Source organism: Pipistrellus hanaki (assembly GCF_964339955.1).
Source record: "Pipistrellus hanaki genome assembly, chromosome: X".
Classification (NCBI taxonomy): Eukaryota; Metazoa; Chordata; class Mammalia; order Chiroptera; family Vespertilionidae; genus Pipistrellus; species Pipistrellus hanaki.
The window spans coordinates 18509149-18533823 of NC_140524.1; the positions used below are offsets into that span (position 1 = coordinate 18509149).

The window sequence follows — 24675 nt, forward strand, 5'->3', positions numbered from 1 at the left end:
GGCTTAGAGCAAGAGAGTAACCTTCTCTGGCACTATGACAAGTCACTAGCTCTAGAATAGCCTATAAGAAATTTTCCAACTCTCATCTGCCTCTTTTGAATTTGTTAAGGAATGTAACTATGCAAGCAAGCCCTTTAAATGTCTGTATTATTTTTTTACCTTTCCTCTGATCACTTCAAGCTCAGATATAGATAAGCTATAATTTAGACCTTTATGCTGCAGGGATTGGGGAATTACTGGATTTCTAACACATTTAGGGAAGAAGTATCAATACTTTTTTTTTTTTTTTTGAGGATATTCAACTATTCAAATCACTAGGAAGACCAGATATAAGAATAGAATCTTTCACTATGACATGTGCTGACCACCAGGGGGCAGTGCGGAACAAAGGAAGGCCCCAGCCAGCATCTGGTAGGCAGGGAAAGAAGGCCCTGATTGGCCCTGATCACCGGCCAGGTCTATGGACCCTACCAGTGCACAAATTTCGTACACTTGGCCTCTAGTCCATTATAAATACACCAGAGGACCAATGTACGGAGTTCGTGCAAGGGTAGGCCTTCCTTCTCCCAGCTGCTGGCACTAGCTTCCCTCTGACATCCGGGACCCGGGCTTCCCTCACAGCCTTGACTTTGTCCAGAAGGTCGTCGAGAGGGATGTCCTGTCTAATCAGCATATTATGCTTTTATTATTATAGACTGCCTTCCTAGACCAAACATATATAATTGCTGAAAAACAAATTAATTTATATCAAACTACTTAAAATGAGATGGTTTGGATAATTTTTGTTGAGATAGAAAGTTAGGCTTAAAGAGAATTACAATATATTTAAGGTTCAAGAGTACAAAATCAAGTTGTCCAACCAAGTAGAGTAGCCCCTTCCCTAGGTACTGGAATTGATTCCTAAAACCCTCATTACAGGGGAATTTGTACTGAAAGAATTTATGAGCTTTGGGGGGGGGAAATGGTCAAGGAAAGGAGTATTATTAAAGCTCAGATAATTGGTTTGTTCACTGAAATAAAACACCAGGTAAAGTGAATTTTGATGACATTTTACTAAATTTACATTAGCAATAGTGATTATTGGACAATTAATTCCTATTTCACTCTGATCTCAAGGTGAGGACAATCATGTATCAACGAAAATGCTGGTCATCACAGTAGTGAGATGAAAGAATTGAGAAAATCGAATTTTGTCTGCAGATAAATAAGCTCTGTCTTCTCCACTTTCATCCTCTGGCACCTGGATCACCATATCATCGGCTCTGATCAGATTCTGAATCCCAGAGTTCACATTTCTGAGAACAGCCTTTCTGCCTGCTGTTTGTGGAATAGGTTTGAATGACTTGACCCGATCTCTTTTCCCCTGTGGAGCAAAGCAGAGAGACAAGACTTATTGACCTTTGTTTGAAAGTTTCTTATTTCTATTTTACAGGGTTATGAGTAATTATTTAATCCTTACCTGAGGTCAGTAAATATTCCACCGAAGGAGTTTCCTCTGAATCATGGAGACATTTCCATTTGTAGTGTAGCTACTTCAACATTCTTGCAGTTCTGCATAATAACCTACCTCTTTTATCAACTTTCAATGTGATCACATCTCTGAAATTTTTCTCAAATATCTTCCAACGGTGAGAATCTAACAGTTCAGCAACATCACCTAATTCAATGTCTTCAAATCCTTTACCACCTAAAGGTTTTGCAGACAATAAAATATTTTCGATTTCTTCTACCACTGGAAGGAAACTTGCAGAATCAGTTACAACCTCATTCCAAAGTTTCTGCCAAGCTCCCTTAAGGGTCGATCATTTATTACTCTCACTGCTTCTTCTACTTTTTAAGTGTTACAAAGCAGAAATTTTGCCAAGCTTCTTTCACAGTAAGTTTTTGTGTCTCTCTCTTAAGATCTGCAAGGTAGTCAAACACACACTGAATATAGCACATCATGAACATTTTTGTACTCCCAGATGCATGGATTGAAGTAGGGTAGTGATAATGGGGGAGATGGAGATGACCTTATCACAAGGATCAGAATTTATTATTATACTTTTGCCAAGGGGAGCAGTGTCCAGAATCAGCAACACTTTTATTTAAGATATATATTTTTTGGTTTAAATATTGTTTAACATCAGGAACAAAACACATTAAGAACAAATACAGTAAGACCTCGATATAACAGACTAATTTGGGTGAGGGAGTGACCTTGAAAGCCAAAAGTCTTATATAATAAAGTAGGTTTTCCAAGTGCATTTGTTTAAAAAATGGCAAATTAACTGTTTTTTACTTATGTACTGGTAGATACATTTGTGTAATTAAAACTAAGTATGTATGAAAAGTTTAATTTCACAGAAAAGTTTTCTATATGTATTATTGTAATTTTAAATTTATACTGAATAGATCTAGTATATGGGTACATTTACTAGTCACCAGGAGTAAACAAATGCACACAGCTGGGGCAAGACTTAGCTTACTTCAGAAAACCAGCCATCACTCATTAAAAGTGCTACAAATGGGGGCATCTGTAATACTCGCAACAGTAAAGATACATTTAAAAAAAAACAAAACTGCTACAGAAAGTCATGCCACTTGACAACAGAACCCATTGCAGCATGTGATGCGGTGCGATCACATGCTAATCAGTCACTGAATATTGTTTACCAAAGTGACTCTTAGATTTAAATGTGTAGAGTATAGCTGTAGATATGTAATATTTATTTATGTTGGTGAAATTACTACAATGTATTTTTGAACATATAGCCTATTTGCTAAAATTTGTTAAAAATGACAGTGAATTAATAACAAAACATCCCTGTTAATTTAACTATAAGCAAATCTTGGTTTAAAGCATTTTAAAATTGACAGGGTGATAATTTTCACATATAACATACAAACAGGACATTTGTCCGTAAAATTTGAAGTCTGTTAAATCAAGGTCCACAAAATTGAGGGTTTACTGTACAAGGGGTGGTTCTCAGTCCAAATTTTATGGTTTCCTCTTCTCGTAGACAGAAAAATGTTTATCACATTCTCTTATAAGAGGATACAGGTTTTGAAATCTGTGAAGCAACATGGGTTTAATAGTCACCACAAACATTGGAACAAAGCAGATCTTTTAGTTTGTCTTTTCTAGGCTTGAAACTGCTGGTCTTTTTCTCATCTTCAACAGATGTGCAAATAAGTACGCACTTCCAGAATAGGACCATTTCATCAGCTTTGAATACCTGTTCTGGCAAATAGCCATTTTCGTCCATCAGTTTCTCCAGGTATTCAGGATATTCTGTAGCATCTTCATAATCTCCTTCTTTTGCCAGATACTTTTTTCATACAGACATAGCATTTATTAAACCTATTCAACCACCCATTACTTGTGATGAATGTTATAACTTTTCATCTAGATTGAAATTTACATTTGCATATTTGGGGGATGCTTGCTGGCAGATTATATATACAGAAAGAGAACTATTTAGCCCTCTCTGTTTCAGAATCCACAAATACAAATCTCTTCACATTTCCTCTATTTTGACATTTCAAGTTCTATGTGATTTTCTTAATTATTCCTGTGTGTCCCTCAACTCACTAGCCTTATTAGCTTTCTCATTTTTCTTCATTGTATGAATTATAGATTCATTAACATAATAAAACCCACCCTAGAGGTCTTTTTTTTTTTTGACAGCTAAAACTAATTTTTATTTACAAAGAACATTCCCCTTATCTTGTCCTTGCTACTCAACACTCACAAACAAATCTGTATAAAACTACAAACACAGAAAAGGACCAGAGAGGATGTTCCGATACAATGTCTTCGGACCTATTCTAGGCTGCTGACCTCACCAATACCTCCCCACTAATAGAGCTGAGAGCTCCTAGGTCCACTGGGGAAAGTAATCTTGGATCATCACCCCTGCTTTGCTAGGATCACCCCAGGTCACTCACTGTCAAACTTGATTGAATTAACCTGAACAGAAATGGAGCCTCCCAGGTAACTGCCCCACTTCTTCTTGGTCTTCTCATGCCCGAAGGATTTGCCTTTGGTGAACTTCAGGACCTGATTGGCTCGTTCCCCCCAGTCTCCAGCTGCACCTCGCTTGGCATCAAAGGAGTTGTCTGCCACTCGAGCATCCACCTCAATTTCCTCCTCCCTGATCCTTCGGAATGGGGATGATGCCCTTTTTTCTGCTTTCTTCCTTTTTGGAAATGTGTTAGGGGTCTGAGGGTTTATCTTCTTGACTGGAGGAGTCTCTGCCTCCGTGGCAGACTCATTCTGCTTTCGTTTCTTTCCTAAACCTGGCTTAGAAACTGCTACTGCTGCCTTGGTCTTGCCTTCCTCCTGCTTGTTGCTGTTCCTATCTGCTTTCCCATTCTGGGCAGTCGGTGCAACAGTGTCATTGGTTTTGAGGGCCTGTGGTTTAGGAGTACCCTTGCCCTTGGGCTTCTCCTCCTCCTCCTCCTCCTCTTCCTCTTCTTCACTAGAGTCATCTGAAGAACTGCTGCTGCTCTTGGCCTTTCTTGACTTGGTGGAGGCTGGCTTGGTAGGGGCTACAGCTCCTGCTGTCTTCTGTGGCTTCTTTTTAACTAGGGGTTTAGATGCCTTCTCTTCCTCCTCTTCCTCACTGCTAGAGCTGTCTGACTCAGAGCTGCTATCTCCACCACCCTGAGAGGCCTGTTTGGCAGGCACAGATGGCGCTGCTTTGGCCATCACCTTGGCCTTAAGTGTGGTCACTGTCTTCTTCGCATTCCCCACGTCCTCCTCCTCCTCCTCCTCCTCACTAGAACTGCTCTCCTCCTCACTAGTGCTGCTATCAGCCTTTCTGATCAAAGGCTTCTGGCCACTGCCTGCAGGCTGCTTGAGAGCTGTGGCTGTCTTAGCTGCAGGCTGCTTGAGATCTGTGGCTGTCTTGGCTGCAGGTTGCTTGAGAGCTGTGGCTGTCTTGGCTGCAGGCTGCTTGGGAGTGGTAGCTGGCCTACTTGAGGGATTTTTGGTGGCACTAGCTGGCTTGACAGGAGCTTCCTCCTCAGAACTGTCAGAGTCTGAGCTGTCGGAAGAGCTCTCTGCTGTCTTCTTTGCTGGAGCTAGTTTAGTGGCTGCTTTAGAGATGACTGGCTTAGCTGGTGGCTTCTTTTCTTCTTCAGAGCTTGAATCAGATTCATCACTGCTGTCATCACTGCCCTCTTCAGGCTGTTTCTTCTCTGCAGCTTTCTTGGGAGCCTGGGTTCCCAGGGACTTTTTGGGTGGGGGAGCAGAAGGCGGAGGGACTGAACTATATGGACCTGGTATTTTCTTCATGGGCTTTTTCTGCTCCTCTTCCTCCTCCTCACTCGAGGAGTCCTCACTGCTGGAACTCTTTTGGGTAGGGGCGGCAGCTGCTTTCACTGGAGCCTTGACCACTACTTGCTTTTTAGGCACAGTCTTCTTAGAGATGGCTGCTGCCTTCTCCTCCTCTGAGTCATCGCTGCTGCTACTGCTACTGCTGCTGCTGCTGCTACTACTGCTAGCTGCTTTGCCACTCGCTACTTTAGGTGCTGCTCGAGTGGGTGTGCCTGGTTTGGCTGGGGCTTTAGCCTGAGCTTTTGCCGCCACGGGTGTTGCCTTTGGCTTCTGGCTCTTTGGTGCCTCATCTTCTGAGCTTGAGTCAGAATCAGAATCAGAGCTCTCGGCCTTCTTAGGAGGAGTTTTGACTGCCTTGGTTTGGGGCTTAACTCCCTGGACAGGCTTTTTCTTTTTGTCCTCCTCTTCCTCCTCCTCATCACTGGATTCTTCACTGCTGCTGCTCTCTGATGCATTGGCTGAAGCCTTTCCAGGATGCTGAGGGAGACTGGCACGCTTGGCAGGTACAGACACTTCCTTAGCTGGAGGCCCTTGGGCTTTCTCCTCCTCACTGCTGTCTTCACTGCTATCACTGGATGAAGTCTTCTTTTTAGCCTTCTTAGTCACTGGTCCAGGTAAATTTGCTTGTAATTTCCGCTTTGGAGCCTTGGTGGATCTACTGAGCCAGAAGCTATAGATGTCCAAGAGGGAAGAGGCATTGGCATCCTGCTGGGTAGTGCCTGTTGCCTTGGCGAACTTCTTGGCCACCTCTGAGAGTTGGTTATCGTGCAGAAAGCCGAGCACGAGGGGATACAGGTCGCTGGGAACCACACGGGGTAAGCCGGTGGCTGCTGATGCACACGACTCAGGAACTCGGGAACCCAGCGAGGTCGGGGCGGAGCCCACCCTAGAGGTCTTGGTTCCATTGTTATCAAGCATTTCAACAACTCTCATTTTGTTTGCAATAGACATCATCTTTCTTGCCCTCTTCACTCGTCTTGCATTTACCTTTCCCCTACGTTTTTGCTTTTTTGGTTGGATGCTCTTCTTACCCAAACATATGTAAATTTACAATTAGTGACTGTTTTATATCACTGAGTGGTACATAGCACTAATTTGGAATATCTGAGAAACAAATGACAACATTCACCTGAAAAATAAAAAAGGACAAAACAGCTTTTGCATGACTACACGTGTGTGACTGACAGCTGCAGAAGGAGCAACAGACAAGAAAGAACAAGGGTAGGGGCAAGCAACAAAAATGTTGGTCTCATCAACAGGGGCTAGTCAGCAAGACAACATGATGTTGACTTGAACTTGCATATTGTTCCAAAATTCTCAAAGATGTCAACTAGGTAAACTCAAAATTTTGTATGAGAATGACTTGCAGTTGTGGAGGGATCACAGAATTCAGGAGTCAAGGTCAGGCCACCAGGCTGAGATGCGAAGCACAAATATCACCATCTAGAAGAAAGTAGACACAAAAATAGGAAATGAAGGCAGGAACAGAGGCAGTCTGCATAAGTAGATTATAAGTTAGAGAGGCAACAGAAATTTGGAATAATAATAATGAAATATGCCCAATTGCCCTTACAAAGGCTGAACCAATTTGCATGCTCACTAACAGTGAATGACAATCCTTTTCTCCCATACGCTCACCAACATGAAATATTACTAACCATTGTAATTTGTGCCAAGCAGAAGATGAATAACAAGATATCTCTCATTTATGTTTTAATTTTCATTTCTTTAATCATCCTTCCATATGGTAAACCATTTCCATGTCTTCATCTTTAAATTGTCTGTTCATATACTTTGCCCATTTTAAATTTTTTCTTACTGATTTATGGGAAATATTAGCATATTGGGGAACTCTTATTTTTTTTAAATACATATTTTATTGATTTTTTACAGAGAGGAAGGGAGAGGGATAGAGAGCTAGAAACATCGATGAGAGAGAAACACCAATCAGCTGCCTCCTGCACATCCCCCACAGGGTTGTGCCCACAACCAACGTACATGCTCTTGACCAGAATCGAACCTGGACCTTTGAGTCCAAAGACCAACACTCTATCCACTGAGCCAAATTGGTTTTGGCGGGAACTCTTATTTTTAATTCTTTGTTGCAAACATGATGCCAAGCCTGTCATTTATTTTTAAATTTTATTTGTTTTCTTTTTCCATAAAAATGTTTCACATATTTATGTAGTCAAATGTTTCATACCTTGCTTTGAAAAGCTTCTACCTCCCTAAGAAGATAAAATATGTTCACCTGTTTTCTGTCAGCATTTCAACCAGGAACAAGGTGTGTTATTTATTACTGCTACACCTTGCAAGGATTTGTATCTACAAACAGGATTGAGTTCATTGCAGCTTTTGTCACAAAAGGACATTTGGTCTTAAGGGGTTTGCTTTTATACAGCTGTGCAGAGCTATTTTCCTTTTCAAAAATCTTAAACACACACATATTCAAGTGGTGAGCTCAAAAAGTATGGACCATCAGAATCATTTAACACTTTAAATGGTAATACCTATAAATGGTAACCAATGATGAGACTTCCATGAGAAATCTTATTTTTTTCAAAATTTATAAACTACCCATGATGCTTTTACTAATATGATAAAGATGTCATTCAACTGACTTTTAAAAATATATATATTTTTATTGATTTCAGATAGAAAGGAAGAGGGAGCGAGAGATAGAAATATCAATAATAAGAATCATTGGTCAGCTGCCTCCTGCATGCCTTCTACTGGGGATCGAGCCCGAAACCTAGGCATGGGCCCTTGACTGGAATCAAACCCAGGACCCTTCAGTCCACAGGCTGATGCTCTATCCACTAAGCCAAACCAGCTAGGGCTCAACTGACTTTTAAGACAAAAAAAAAAAAAAAGCAATAATAGAGCATTTCTAAAGTAAACCTGCATGATGCAAATTTTCAGAAATTTATTCATTCTCCTCAATCATCTCATGTTGACAAAAAGTTTATCATGTACAAATCTGAGGTAAAAAAAATGAATTGATTTAAAAAAAAAAAACTTTGATCTCAATGAATTTAGTCTTCTAGGGAAAATAAATATAACATGGTATAAGGTAGAAAGCCACATTCCATAAAGTTGAAAACAGGCCCTTCTTATTCCTTATCTGAGGAATGGTATAATTTCCTAAGTCATCTGCCTGCCATTCAAGCCTATCCACCATACTGCCTCTAGAGCAACCTTTCTAAAATAGGGGTCTAATCCAGTACTTTCTCCACTTTAAATGACTCCCTTGAGTTCCCATGGCTTACTGAATAAAGTCCAATCTCGGTCTGTATGATGGTGCCTGCCCGCTTTCCCATTCTTATCTTTTACTACCTCTTCATGTCAGATATAATAGTTAAGGGGCTATATCAATCATCCAGATTTCTTTAATATTCAATACTAATTCAAGCACCACCTCTTCCAGAAAGCTTTTCCCACTTCTCCAGATAGCTCTGAAGCAGTGACAGGAACTCTTAGAGGTTCCTTCCAATGCTTAGTATGATTATAGCATTTCGACATTTCACTGTAGTTACATCTGTTTCCCTGTACTTTAATCATTTCTGAATGGCTTGACAGTATCTGGAACAGAATAGATCATCATCTATTTATATAAAAGCCTAAGCAACCATTATGAGAGAATGACTGAAGCAACTGGTTGCTATGATGCACACTGACCACTAGGGGACAGATGCTCAAGCAGGAGGAGGGGGAGGGAGGCGCAGCAAGGCCTGGAGGCGCATGCTATGGCCTAGAGATCTCAGGTACCACAAGCCCCGAGCTTGCTTTCCAATAAAAAGTAAATAAATTGGGGGGCGGAGGGGCGGGGGAAGGGGAGTGGCCGTACACTGCTACTCTGGGAAGAGCGGCTCCAGGAGGGAAAGGCCTTCCCAGGCCCCACCTGTGAGCCAACTGACTGGTGATGTGCAGGAAGCACAGCTCCTCTGACTGCAAGGCCAGTGACATGGACAGCTGCTCCCCATCCTGCTCCATGGAAGATGCAGAGCTGCCTGGCCATGCTGTTTCAGCTCCAGCTTCTGGCTTCTGGCTACCTGCCGGCCCTTCCCTTTCCTCTACTATGTGCACTCGGGGCATGGTTTTGGCCTCCCCAGCCAATAGTGCAGTAGCACAGCCAGAGTGGCAGGACACAGCCACCAGGGCTGGCTAGGCATTGATTTGGCAGTGTACATGTTTACATTTCTAGGGAAGCAGGGCAGCCCATTCCTGCCACCTGCCTCACCTTCTAGGCCAAGAAAGGCCCACTGATCTCCATGTTTTTCCTCCGGTCCAGAATCAAAACCTCTTGGAGATGAATGATCACAGCGATGGCCCCAACACATGCTCAGTGTCACTGTCACAGACATTCCCAGTCATTACAGCCCATTCCTCAGCCCTCAGTGCCCTGCTCCACTCACTGCCACTCCTCACCTGTCACCCCCTGAGGACCACCTTATGTTATCCTATTTGAAATGTGGACAAGGTCTCAAATGCCCCCCTGTCCTTTCTTTTTTTTTTTTTTTTCAATAGCTCCCTTGCCCCACCTTTCTTCCTCTAAAAACCTCGCATTTTAAAAATATATATTTGATTGATTTTGGAGAGGGAAATATAGATAGAAACATCAATGATGATAGAGAATCATTTATTGGCTGCCTCCTGTACAAACATCCCGTGGCCACTCCCTTTGGCCAGCAAACCTCCCATGGTCCCTCCCCCAGCCAGCAGGCCCCAGTGGCAGCATGGCAGTGATGAAAGGAGGAAAGGAGGGAAGGGGGAAACTGTGGGGTGGCGGGGTAGGGAGGGCCACAGTGGTGTCTGGCATTCGTTCCTTCCATTCCAGGCCCTGAGACCATCACATCCTCACTAGATCTTTGGGCCCAACCCACCTGGCCAGATCAGCCCTGATCACCTGCCAGGCCTAGGGACCCCACCTATGCATGAATTTTGTGCACCAGGCCTCTAGATTTATTACATAAATGCTTACAGTGAAAAGAGTAAGAACTGCATGCAACACTCACAAAAGGGTTATCATTTAAAATGAACCTTGAAGAATAGGTAGGATTTTCAGTGTGTGGAGAAGGGGGCAAGTGAGTGGGAAGTGAGAATTAGGTTACATGAGGCTAAAACACAGTGGAGAGGGGGGCGGTGTCCAAAGTGGATAGTAAAAAACAAAAATTGGAAAAGTATGTTGAGGCAAATCACAGAGGGCCCAAGAAGCCTGTTTTCTTTGGTGAGATGAAGTTCTGTTAATGTTTACAATTAATAAAAAAGCAGGGGTTTGCAATAAATCAGTTCAATTCTTGTTACTAGGTCTCAACACAAATGTTTCTAAAGGAAAAAGTCCTATTTGTATACTTATCACATTGTTCTTTTGTTCTTGCAATTTAATTTTTTATAACAAAGACAGTCATGAAACATCTCCCCTTTTCTTCAATGGTTTGATGGGTCACTAATCAAATAGACATCCACAAATTCTTAATAATAATCTATTTTTCACATTAAAATTTCATAGAAAATTGTGCATATTTCTTACCGAATCCAAGTCTTTTTTTACAGTTTTGAAATTTTCCCCCCAAAAAAGTCTAAGTGGAATCTATGCTGCAACAGTGCCCTCTGCTGGCTCTAGCGTGGAACAGCTAAACCCTAGACAGGGAAGGAATGCAAAAGGCAAGTTGGTGTCTCTCTCTTGACAGGCCTGCAATGTCTTCCCCTTTCCTGTTAAGCAGAATGTTGACCTGATGAGCTCCTCAAAGGAATCAAACTCATCTTAGCAGGCCAGGAATAGGGCAAATGTTTTGACAACTTCCATTTCCCCCCTCATCTTTTGGGGAGCTAGCTACCTCGAAAACTTCCAAAGATTTTAAGAAAAAGCACATTAATTTGAATAGTTTCCTGATCTCCTCTATTTGTTCTTTCTATTTTCTCATTTCACTCACCTGTGTAAGAAAAAAATGGAGTATTTAGTTATGGAATGCTTTAAAGAATAACAGCAATCACGGACCTAGTGACCTAGTGGCTGGCCAAATCCTAACCTGAAATACAAACAGGCCATCTCCTACGCCACGGGCTAGATGCCATTTACCCTCTCTCTTCATCTTAAGGGTAGAAAACAATAGGAAATTCGCTTACAATGGCTCCTTATGATGATAACTGAAAGCTGCTTTTAGCCAACAGGAAGCACAGTGGCCTCCTACTGTGAATTAAATTAAGTATGATAGGGGATGATACACTGTAAATTGTGGAGTGTGATCCTCATCAAAGATGCCCTTATCATTGTAGATTCAGACTGGATAGCAATACCAAGAAATGCTCATGGCAGGCTACCAAGAATGAGGAGTCTCCAAGTGCACAGACACCCTTCTTTCTGCAAAGACGATTTTAAAGGCCCTTCCTGCTACCGTGGTTCCTTTATTCAACCCAATTCTGAATAAGCGGTAATCAAGGGACCACAGCTTTAGCTTGTTCCTTACTTTTGTGGGGTTTTGGTGATTTCAATGCAGAGCTTTACCACCTGGGACCCTGGGATGAGTTCTCACCTCTGGTCACCTCCGAAGTCCCTATGGTCTGCATGAGCAAAGCACTGGGCTATGCCACTTAAGTCACAGGTAGTAAAGCAGTGATCCCTTCTTTCCACACAGCCAGGGAGTCATATACAGGGAAAACACAACTAATTGCCACAAGAGACCAAATGATAAGTACCACAGAGGTGGGGGACAAGGGAAAGGAGGTAATCATTTCACAGTTAATTTGCAAAGCCTGGCATTAGGGTGAGAGGGTGAGGCGAAGGTCGCCAAATCATAAGTTGGATCATTTCTCTAACATTTTCTTTTTTTTTTTAATCATGGAATTTTTTGCATTAACTTTGAATCTTAAAGATATCACATTTAAAAATTGTATCGATTACTGAATGCCTTTGTGACCCCTTAAGTTTTGCTCCCAAGGCCAATGCTGCAATAAATGTACCTTTGTCCTGGCCCTGGTGATTTGAGTGAGGGCATAAATGATAGACAGGACTTTGCAGATAGAGTAAAAGGCAGCCTGGAGAAGGCACCAGGGAGCTCAAGCAGGGCCTGGAGGAGGAGGCTGGAGAGGAGTGATCTGGCGGGCCTGGCGAGCTGGCTGGGAGCAGATGTTGCTCTGCTTGACAAGGCTAATTTGTGGCAGCCCCCAAGGAAATCGATCGGTTAAAGCTCAATACCAAAATACCAAAAGGACACAGGCTTACCTTGTGTGGCAGCTCAGGCCCTGCAATCTCCTCTTCTAACCACCAAAGCACAATCTGCTCCCCTCTGGGAAGGATGCAACTTTTGTTTGCAATACGCCTACTCTGAAGCATTCTTCAGCGCAGACTTAATCAACCAGCTGCTCTCAGTGGAGACCTGCCCCTTGAAGAGGCCCCTCTAGCATCCGCCAGCTAGCAGCACTGTGCCCATTGTTTGCCAAAGGTCCACTCCCTCCCGCACTGGCGGGCTGGTCCCCAGCCAGGATGGGAGGACTGAATGCTGTCACTTCCGACTTCGTGTCAGAACACTTCCTCAGTTACACTGCTCAAATCCCACCCACACCCCCCTCCCCACTTGATCCCAGCTGCAGCAGCTCAAAGGGCCTCTCCATTAACCATCTCAAGGCCAAAGTGCTGAGACTCTGCAAGGGTCTATTGAATAGCGGTAACAGTTGCTAATAAGTCTGATTGCCTGGGCAGGCAGCAAATTTTAAAGCTGGAAGGAACATCACCTAGTGGTAGTATTTAGCATTTGTTTTCTTTCCTGAAAAGCCACCAAATAAATAAGTGTAGACTTCTAGTAGTGCATCCTAACAAGTACACCCCCCCCCCAAAAAAAAAACAAAACCTGTTAAAGCACGCTCTACAAATGCTGCCTCTGACTCTTGAAATCTCCATCAGAAGGCAGGAAAAGTGTTTAGAGAAGGATGAGTTTTCTGGTAGGAACTGGTCTGAAATAAGCCAAGCGCCAGAGAATAGCTTGGAGCTGAGAGGTGAGGGGAGGGCATGGGGCCTTAATTTGTTGTTCCCACTTAAGCCCTTTCAAAGACCTCAAATTTCTCAGAAGCTCTTTGGGGTTTTTGGGGGCTTTTTGTTGTTGTTGTTGTTTAAGTATATTTTATTGATTTTTTTTTTTTTTTTTTTTTTTTACAGAGAGGAAGAGAGAGGGATAGAGAGTTAGAAACATCAATGAGAGAGAATCATTGATCAGCTGCCTCTTGCACACTCCCTACTGGGGATGTGCCCGCAACCAAGCTACATGCCCTTGACCGGAATCGAACCTGGGATCTTTCAGTCTGCAAGCCGATGCTCTATCCACTGAGCCAAACCGGTTTCGGCTTCTCAGAAGCTCTTTGTAAAGTGCCTGTCTACAGGTTACTTTGGGTTTCTTACAAAACAATTAAAATGGCTTGTCCAAGTGAGACAGGTAGCTCAGGAAAATACTCCTGGAAAATGGATGTGAAACATGGTTGTTTGTGCCACATAGTTGTTTTAATGTACACTGAAATGAACAGGGCCTGGAGAAGCATATTTCTCCCAAATCTCTAAACAAAGATTTCACTTCAGGAGTCTTATTTGTAGATATTTGCTTATTTTTAAGGCATTAGTAAATGAGTAACAGGCAAACTCCATAAATACAAGCACAAATGCCAGGTTTAGCAAATAAAAACATGGATCACCCAATTAAACCTAATCTCATCTCAGAATATTGCTGTGGTGTTTAGATAGTGACCCACTCAGTACTTTATCAAGTGGCTAGCATGCCATCTAGTGGGGAAAGATATGAGTGCTTTATGTACCCTGTTTCCCAAAAATAAGACAGTGTCTTATATTAATTTTTGCTCCCAAAGATGCCCTAGGTCTTATTTTCAGGGGATGTCTTATTTTTCCATGAAGAAGAATACGGTACACATTTATTGTTAAATGAAAATAAAGGAAATTTATTACCTGTATACGGTACGGTAGTACGGTAGTTGTCAACACAAACCAGACAAACTGTGAATCCTACAGTATCAAGAATTTACTCATTTATTCAATGACAATCATGTCATCATCTTCTGGAACATCATCATAACAATCCAATTCCTGAGTTTCCTGGTGAATTTCTTGTGACTCCATTTCTTTCAGAATCAGTGGACCAAATCTCTCATGTTTAGCCTGGGGGGCCTTATTTTCGGGGGATGCCTTATATTTCACTCAGAAGGAAAAACCTGTAAGTAGGTCTTATTTTCGGAGGATGTCTTATTTTCGGGGAAACATGGTATGTATGTATTCTATTTAATAAAAGCCTAATAAGCAAATAGACTGGCCGAATGACTGGTCTCTATGACGTGCACTGACCACCAAGGGGCAGATGCTCAATGCAGAAGCTGCCCCCAGCCCACAGGCTCCTGGCTAGCCAAGGCAGGTGCCAGCGGGGGCCCCTCAATGGCCCCACTGGTCATCCCACAGATTGGCCCTGATCGCCAGCCAGGCCTAGGGACCCTACCCATACATGGATTTCATGTGCCAGGCCTCTAGTTAGATTATAAGCACCTTAAGGTTGGAGCTATGCCTTTGCCATCTCCATAAATCCATCACCTAGTAGAATTCTCCTGGTCCAGTAAATAGGCTCAATAAATATTTTCTGAATGAATGAGTAATCAAAATGAATACAGCCCCTTAATAATGGGCTCATAAGTGGTCCTAAACAATAAATGAAAGAAGGAATCACTTGTCCAGGCTAAGATGTCACATTTTACAAACAAGCAACCACTATTTATCATAGTTGTACTGACATTAAAGGTAATTCATTATTCTTTGCTTTGCCACTGGAGAAATTAGAAAAATAAACATCATTATTTCCCAAGAGTACAGAACAAAGTGATAAAAACCTATAAAGAACCTAGGCAAGATAGCTCAGCTGGTTAGAGCATTGTCCGGATACACCAAGGTTGCAGGTTCAAGGGTTCAATCCCAGTCAAGGCACAAACAAGAATCAATAAGTGGAACAATAGATCAATGTTTGCTTCTCTCTCTTCTTCTCTCTCATTAAAAATCAATCAATAAAAATACTTTTTAAGAAACCTATAAAGAAAAGGTTATTTTTAGGTTCACACAATAGCTACACATGCTCTAGAAAAAAACACACATCAATTTGAAAGTGCAATTGTATTCCAATCCTAGCACAGTTAACCCTTTGTATCTATCAGTTATAAATTCAATTAACTGAAAATAAAAAATATTCAGAAAAATAATTTTATGCTGTTGCTGACATGTATTATGTAGTTAAACCTATGATTATTGTGTCTGTACTGAATATGTACAGACCTTTTGCTTGTTATTATTCCCCAAACAACACAGTATAATAACTATTTATACATCATTTACATTTTAATGAGAATTGTAAGTAATCTAGAAATGATTTAATGTGCATAAGTTACATGCAAAAACCATTCCAGTTTATAGAAGGGACTTGAACATCCACAGATTTTGGTATCTGCAAGGAGTACTGGAATCATTGCCCCACAAATACTGAGGGAGGACTGTATCCCTTTCACATTATTTTTTTTAATTAACTTAGCACCTAGTATGATAAGAAAAGTAGTAAATTAAAAATCTTGTATTATAATGCAATAGGAGAAAAGTTTTAAAATATAAAAATTACTAGAGGCCTGGTGCACGTAAATTTGTGTACTCAGGAAGGTCCCTCAGCCTGGCCTGCACACTCTCAAAGTCTGAGACCCTTCGCAGGATATCCACCTGCTAACTTAGACCCACTCCCCAGGGGATTGGGCCTAAGTTGGCAGTCAGACAACCCTCTGGCAGCCTGGGAGCTCTTGGCAAATGTCTAATGGAGAACAGGCCTAAGTCGCTAGTTGGACATCCTTAGTGTTGCCTTGGAGGCAGGAGAGGCTCCCGCCACCACCGCTGCGCTGGCCAGCCATGAGCTGACTTCTGGCTAAGCAGTGCTCCCCCTGTGGAAGCACACTGACCACCAAGGGGCAGCTCCTGCATTGAGCATCTGCTCCCCTGGTGATCAGTGTGCATTATAGTGACCAGTTATTCTGTCATCAGGGTCAATTTGCATATTACCCTTTTATTATATAGGATGAGTCTACAAGTCAAAAATGGGTCATTCTTATGCCATTTATTGATAAGGAAAAATAAAATATATTGAAATGAAGTAATCTTCAAAACTGAGCTCTTGATAGAATTGCACAAATCTAAGATTTAAGGGAAGAAAGAAAAAGATAAATTCTTGAGAACATAGTAGGTCTCACATATTGTCCTGGATGCTTTTACCAGCATTATCTTATTTATCCCTCTGGAAAAAAAAAATCCAGAGGTCACATGGCTAATAGATAACTGAATTGGAATTTGCCATACATCTTCTGTGTCCTCCCCTCATATGAAGAATTCACTACAAATATAACACTTTTTGGAACTCCTCATCAGTATTGTTTAAGTTTATCCTTTCCTACAACAACAGTATTTCAGATGCAATCTGGGACAGCTAATTGAATTTTAGACATTCATTCAACACAAGTAAATCCAAATGGTATTTCTCCCATTCAGCAATCCTATTGTCATGCCTATCAAATATCTTACTCCAGACAGTTTAAATCTGTTAGGTTACACAGTCTAGGGTTTGATTTTTTTTTTAATCTCCTCCAAATATACAGTTTTAGTAGACTGATTACAGCAAGCTGAGTTCAAATGGATCAATAACTAACTCACTTGGTGGCCTGCTGACAAATGGCTAATTGCCACCAGAAAATGTGGAGCCTGATTCGCCCCTAGTCTGCAACTGGTTAATTGGATGGGTTGTTTTTCCTTGGCAGTGGTGGCACTCTCTTCCAGGCAATCATAGGTGGGAGAGTAGTGTGTTACTCATAAGCAGACAGGAGACTTACTGCAAGCACTTATAGATAGTTTCAAATTGAGGAAAAGTTTGTGAAACTGTATAATGACAATTTTTTTAAACTTTTTTTAAATAGTTTTTTTGTTGTTGTTTGTTTGTTTTCTTAAAATATTTTATTGGTTTTTTGCAGAGAGGAAGGGAGAGAGATAGAGAGCTAGAAATGTCGATGAGAGAGAAACATCGACCAGCTGCCTCTTGCACAACCCCTACTGGGGATGTGCCCGCAACCAATGTACATGCCTTTGACCGGAATCGAACCTGGGACCTTTCAGTCCGCAGACCGACACTCTACCACTGAGCCAAACCGGCTTCGGCTATAATGACAAATTTTAGAAATACAGTATTCACAATTTAAAAACACTAAGAACTTGTCAAAATTCCACAGTTAAATTCTTTTAGAATTAAATGAAAATGGAGGGACAATAATTAGGCATTCAATTATCTATAAAAATGTTTTTTTTAAGATTTACAATTATAGTTAATTGCTATGAAACATGTTGATTTAAAAATATGTCAACAAAACTGCAAATAAAATTCTGCCAGGCACATGGACTAGGCACATGTAAAGCCCCAACTGACTTTGTGACCCAGCTCTCTGTAGAACCTGCTGGGCTGGCTGTACAGTCAGACTTCCTTTCTCTTATCGCACCTTTACTTTTCCCCCCTTTTTACATTGTCCCTGTACATTCAGTGGTCTTATCACAAACATGCACCCAATAACAGTTCAGTGAATGATGGACTGTATATAAGAGGTTGGTCCCATAAGATTATAATGGAGCTGAAAAATTCCAATTGCCTAGTAACATAATGGCCATTGTAACACCATAGCACCATGGTCGACAAACTGTGGCATGCGAGCCACATGCAGCTCTTTGGCCCCTTGAACGTGGCTCTCCCACAAAATACCATGGCCTGTCTATTTTGAAGAAGTGGCATTAGAAGAAGTTTAAGTTTAAAAAATTTGGCTCTCAAAAGAAATTTCAGTCATTGTACTGTTGATATTTGGCTCTGTTAACTAATGAGTTTGCTGACCATTGCCATAGTACAATGTATTACTCAGGTGTTTGTGGTGATGTTAGTGTAAACTAATCTACTGCATTGCCAGTTGTATAAAAGTATAGCATGTGCAACTATGTAGATACTACTTGATAATGATAGTAAATGACTATATCACTGTTTTATATATTTACTACACTATACTTTTGATCATTTTAGAGTGTAAAATAAAACTTTCTGTAAAACAGTATGCCATGTTATGCTGACAGCAGCCTCATACATTTCACATTTACTCTGTCTCTTGATTACATCTTTTATATTGTGCTTAACTTAATCTCATGTTGTTTTGTTCATCACAGCCCCCAAGCCTACAAAAGCTACTACTAACAGCCAGTAGGAGATCATATCAAGTGAGTCACCTGAAATGAAATTAAAAGTGATTAAGGACTACAAAGATAGAAAATCAGTGAAGATAATTGCTTGCCAGTCATGCATGTCTCATGCGACCAGAACTATGATTTTGAAGAACAAGAACAATGTTACAGAAGCTATCAAAGCATCTGTTTCATTGAAGGAGAGACTAACAAAAATTTGAGAAGGACCTACATCAGATACGTATGAAGAAACTTCTAATGATCTGGATTGAACACTAGACACAGAAGCATATCCCTGTCATTACCATGATAATCATGGCCAAAGCAAAAAGTGTTTGTGATGTTGAAAGAAAAGATTGATTTTGACTATGATGATGAATTTACTCCTAACTCTGGGTGGTTTGAAAGTTTCAAGAATCATTATTCATTATCTAATGTGAAAGTGAGTGGTGAGTTGGTGAGTGCAATGTGAAGGCAACTAAAACGATTTTAGAAACTCTAGATAAGCCGATTGTGGGGGAAAGCAAGCAAATCACAAATGGGATATTTCTGAAAAGTGACACCTCCTCAAGAAGACTCTCAGGCAGGCCCTTCAGGAGCTGTTTCAGAAGAAAGAATTGTTATCATAGGAGATGACAGCTCCATGCTTGGTATTATCCCTGAAGACCTTCTAATGGGACAAGATGTGGAGCTGCAAGACAGTGATATTGATGATCCTAACCCTGTGTGGGCCTAGGTGAATGTGTGTGTTTGTGTCTTAGTTTTTAACAAAAAACATTTAAAAGTGAAAATATAAATTGAAAAAATATCATAGAATAAGAATTCAAAGAAAGAAAATATTTTTAGTTGTACAATATATTTGTGTTTTTAGCTAAGTCTTATTATAAAAGAGTCAAAGGTTTAAAAAAGTAAAAATTTTATAAAGTAAAAATTTACAGTAAGCTAAGGTTAATTTATTATTGAGAAAATACTTTTAATAAATTTCAGTAGCCTAATTGTATATGTTTATAGGTCTACAGCAGTAGACAGTAATGTCCTAGGCCTACACAGTCACTTACCACTCACTTACTGACTCACCCAGAACAACTTCCAGTTCTACAAGTTTCATTCATGGTAAATTCCCTCTAGAACTATACCATTTTTAATCTTCTAGACTATATTTTACTGTACCTTTTCTATGTTTAGATATATTTAGATAAATAAACACTTTACCATTGTATTATAATTGCTACAGTACTTAGTATAGTAACATGCTGTACAGCTTTGTAGCCTACTAGCTATAGGTTATACCATATAGCCTAGGTGTGCAGTAGGCTATATACCATCCAGGTTTGTATATATAGATTTTATGTGTTCACATAATGATGAAATTGCATAATGATGCATGCCAGAAGCCAATTCCAGCATGTCAACAGGGCTAAATCTTTTGGAAATGGCTGAGGGCATGTCCCCAAACCTGAAAAGGATGATTGCTTGCTGTCAGACAGCTGAGGGCATTTCAATCTAAATGTTATTGCCCCTCCTACTGGCCAAACACCTGAACAGCTGAAGGCAGTTTCACCAATATGACAATGGATTCTGTGTACTAAACCCTGGCCTTTGATGTGAATATATTTACCTCACCTTAGGACAATCTGTGTTAATAAAAAGCAAGGGGTCCTGCTCTCAAGAACCAAGATGGCGGCATAGCTAAACACATGTATTTGCTGCCTCTCACGACCACATCCAAACTACAAATAAAGACAAAACAATGGTCATCTGAATCCATGGGAAAGTTAGCTGAGTAGAAGTTCTACAACTAGAAGGAAAGAAAAACGCATTGGGACTGGTAGGAGGTGCGGAGGTGTGGAGGTGTGGAGGTGTGGAGTTGTGCGTGAAACTGGCTGGCAACTGGGTACACTGTTGTTTTTTCAATTGGGAGGGAGATACAAGCTCCTGATTGCTCTGAACTCCAGCTCTGGGCGAGACTCTGGGGACCCAGGTTCATAGAGGGAGAAGCTGGACTTTCTGGAAAGTGGCCAGAATGTGAGGGTGGCTTTCTCTCAGAGGTACTCCCAGTGATAATTGTTCCTGTACGGAGGTAAGGGACACAGAGACACAGGGACCCCTCCAGTGCAGGGCTGACTGGCAGCCAGTGCTGTTTGCTCCACCCTGGTGATTTTCTGAGACCCCGCATCACCCAATTTACAACCCCACTCAAGCTGTGCACAGCATCTTTTGCATATGATTGGCTTGTTCTCTTGCCACCTAAAACCTAACAAACTGCAGCTGGGTCAAAGAACTCCAAAGCTTCCAAAAGAAGGCCCAAGGCCCGACAATAGCAGATACATTTCTCACAACTCATCCATGTTGTTAAGCAATGCATGCCTGTATTCTCTGCCCACTTCCACCATTCTATAGAGCTCCTATGATGGAGACCCCAAAAGAAAATGATCACACAGGACTAAGAAAAAATAAAATAAAACTGCAGAGATAATCTGCCTTTAAAATTGGAATTTCATTGAATTATGCCAAGGTTGACTTTTACAGTTGACATAACTTCAAAGCACATCACTTTTATTCACTGTAGGCCATATCTATCTCTCAATACAAAAGATTTCCAATTTTATTCTTTGTGAAGTTTCATTCAAATATGACTTAGGTTATGACTATAATATGAAGATGGACATCTTCAGTAAAGAGCATGATGTTATCTTTTAAAACTTCAACTTACATAAAAATCTAAACCCATGGCTATATCCTATGTAATAAAAGCCTAATATGCCAAGTGTCTGGTTGAGTGGTCGGCCGTTCAACCAATCAAAGAGTAACATGCTAGTAATATGCTAAGGCCACTCAACCACTCGTTATGAAGTGTACTGACCACCAGGGGGCAGTCAGTCATCTGGTTGACCATTTGCTATGACATGCACTGACTACCACGGGGCAGATGCTCTGACCGATAGGTTAGCTTGCTGCTAGGGTCTGGCCAATTGGGACTGAGCAAGATGGGCCAGACATGCCCTGGAGCCCTCCTGCAGTTCCTCTCTGGCTGGCCAACCTTCCACATCCCTCCTTGGCCCCGATTGTGCACTGGTGGGGTTCCTCCGCCTGGCCTGAGCCCTCTCACAATCTGGGGCCCCTCAAAGGATGTCAGAGAGCCGGTGTCAGCCCGATCCTGCAGGCCAGGCTGAAGGACCCTATTGGTGCATGAATTCATGATATGGGCCTCTAGTATTTTATATTGCCAAATATACCAAAACTATTATCATTTTAACATATAATCAATATTTAAAAATTGATTAGTTTATTATTTTTTCTGTACTAAATCTTGGAAGTTTGGTGTATATTTTACATGTACAGTATATACTCTCTACTGAGCAGCAGGACTAGAAGTGAAGAGACTCCTCTTGCATGGGAATATGTTCAAATGCATACCCCAAAATGGGTATGATTTTTGCCTCCCAATTGGCTACCATTTCATAATGACACTATATACTATATAGGGTTGGACAAAAAATAGGTTTACAGTTGTGAGTACAAGAAACAGAGTTCATTCTTATATTGTTATTTATTAATTACTGTATCATTGTGTTATTTTCAATACAAACAACTGTAAACCTACTTTTATCCAACCCTGTATAGTCATAAAGGCAAAGACGTTTCACTAAGTCACTGGATGGACCAGAGCTGGAAGGACTGGTAGACATTTGGTTCAATTCCTTTATCTATTAGCAATGTGACTGGGGCAGAGGGTGAGAGCTTTGTACCAGACTGTACTGATAATTTGTGGCAGCAAAAAGACTCTGGAGTCTTAGGCAGTTTTCACTATCCTGAAAGAGACTTATATTGATAGTTGAAAAGGTGGTATCTGTCCTAATTCTCCCTCTACTTTATTAAAAAAGATGTATTTTCAGCCAAAACCGGTTTGGCTCAGTGGATAGAGCATCGGTCTGCAGACTGAAGGGTTCCAGGTTCGATTCTGGTCAAGGACACATAAGTTGGTTGTGAGCACATCCCCAGTAGTGGGTGTGCCAGAGGCAGCTGATGTTTCTCTCTCATTGACTTTTCTAACTCTCTATCCCTCTCTCTTCCTCTCTATAAAATATATATATATATATAAGATGTATTTTCTCTAATGTTAAATAACATAAAGAAGCTGATCAGAAACTTTTCATTTTATGGTAAAAATTAAAATGCCAAATTTTCACTTTGTTGGGATTTTTTTTTAGTGTATCAGGCTTTGGACAGCTTTTTTTATGCCTCCTCAACTGTCAATTTCAGCAAATACACAAAGAATGAGGTGTTTAAAGGGCCTAATTAACTCAGGAGGTTCCCAGTTGAATAGAGTGATTGATTTCTGGAACAATCCACACATCTGGTATGAATAATCAGAAGCCTCATTAACAGACTCCTATTAAACAAAAGGGTACCTGGGGTGTTAAAGGCCATGGTTGGTTACACAAACCTCTTTAGCTTTTCATCTGTTTTTTAATGAAAAAAAGAGTAAAGTTCACTTAAACACTAAGCCACCTGCCTGATATTCAGTAGTGTGTGGTAACTAAAAAGCCTTTCACAAAAAGAAGATGCTTAGTAACTATTAACAAGTGCTTTCCTAATATGCAATTGTATACTAGAGAGAGCTATGGGTCAATGCTTTTGGGTACTTTTGTTCCTTTAATTATTCTCTTCAGTGATTTCTGTTGCAATTGCCTCACTCAATGTTGACTTCCATATGCCTTGTCATTGTTACACCACAATTCTGAGGAAATAGCAACATGTAGATATAAAATGATATATACACACTGATTCTGTCCTTTGTACATTTAATCATTGACCTGGAACCCCTATATAAAGCACTGTACTAGACCTTCCAAGGAACACAAAAGTAAAGGAGATATGCCTTCTATTCTCTAGATGCGTGGATGTATGAGAACATACAAATAGGTGAAATATATTTTAAAAATCTAAGTATTCAAAGACATGCATGTGCAATATTATGGAAGATACACCTTTTTGCAGATTTATATCTGTGTAACTTTTTTCTGATCATTTTGACTAGACCAGGGTGAGAAAGGTGCACACAGATGAGAGAGGAAGAGTTTTGATAAACACCAACACTTGAAATCAGGACTTAAGGAGGCATTTGAAAGGGAGCAATCATTGCCAGTATATGCTCAAACTTGATGATGGCTATTGTAGTATTATAATATACTAGAGACCTGGTGCACAAAATTTGTGCACTGGGAGAATGGGAGGGGTCCCTCAGCCCAGCCTGTGCCTTCTCGCAGTCCGGGACCTCTCGCTCCTTACTGCCTGCCTGCCTGCTAGCTGCTCCTTAATACTCAGCTCCCTGCTCCTTAGTGCTGCTGTGGAGGTGGGAGAGGCTTCTGCCCCTGCTGCTGTGCAGCTCTCCCCTTGTGGGAATGCACTGACCACCAGGGGGAAGCTCCTGCATTGAGCATCTGCCCCCTGGTGGTCAGTGTGCATAATAGTGACCAGTCATTTTAGTTGTTTCATCATAATGGTCACTTAGGCTTTTATTATATACATGATAATACATAATATTATCATCTGAGTAAAGCTTCCCCTACAGCAGTTACTGGTGCACCTGCACAGAGAGCCCCCATCCAACCAGTACATGAAGTATCCCCCAACATACCCCCTACTCCTCATCCTTTCACACACAGGCATCATCGTGCCTGCATCCAGACCTCTGTGTGCAACAGCCAACTTCCCTTTGCAGTTTCCTTTGTGATGAAAGCCTCTCAAAATGCACATACTCAGTGGCATGCTAAAAACGTAGTTGCCCAATCAGCATCCATAGCCCTGTCTCCAGTCCAGATATAAGTTGTCATGCATCCTATCCAAGCCAAGTTTCTAAGCAGATGGCAGTCTAAGATCTGAACCAATCACAGACCAGACATTCGCTCTCCAGACATTCCTGGTAAACATTGGTTTACCAGGTCTGTAGCCCTTGATGAAGAATGAACCTAGTATGACAACTCAGGTACAAAAAAATATCAAAAGAATTCAAATGATACCATTGTAATTTGCTAGTTATTAATAATAGAAAAGGAGCAAAAGAGGAAGGCCAGGC

The 24675-nt window shown here is 41.1% G+C and overlaps 1 protein-coding gene across 4 annotated transcripts in view; it reads right to left on the reverse strand.

Moving 5' to 3' along the window:
- Positions 1–3792: 3792 nt before the first annotated feature.
- The window catches only part of LOC311615036 (nucleolar and coiled-body phosphoprotein 1-like), a 49182-nt gene continuing 28299 nt past the window's right edge, over positions 3793–24675 (reverse strand). For 3 of the 4 annotated variants that reach the window (XM_084870203.1, XM_084870202.1, XM_084870204.1), the window contains exon 5: positions 3793–6766. In XM_084870203.1, coding sequence (XP_084726329.1) covers positions 3923–6277 — 2355 coding nt within the window. In that variant the 5' untranslated portion in view covers positions 6278–6766 and the 3' untranslated portion in view covers positions 3793–3922. Of the gene's footprint in view, positions 6767–12545; positions 12751–24675 lie in introns of those variants that run through there. The other variant, XM_084870205.1, reaches the window with a different exon arrangement.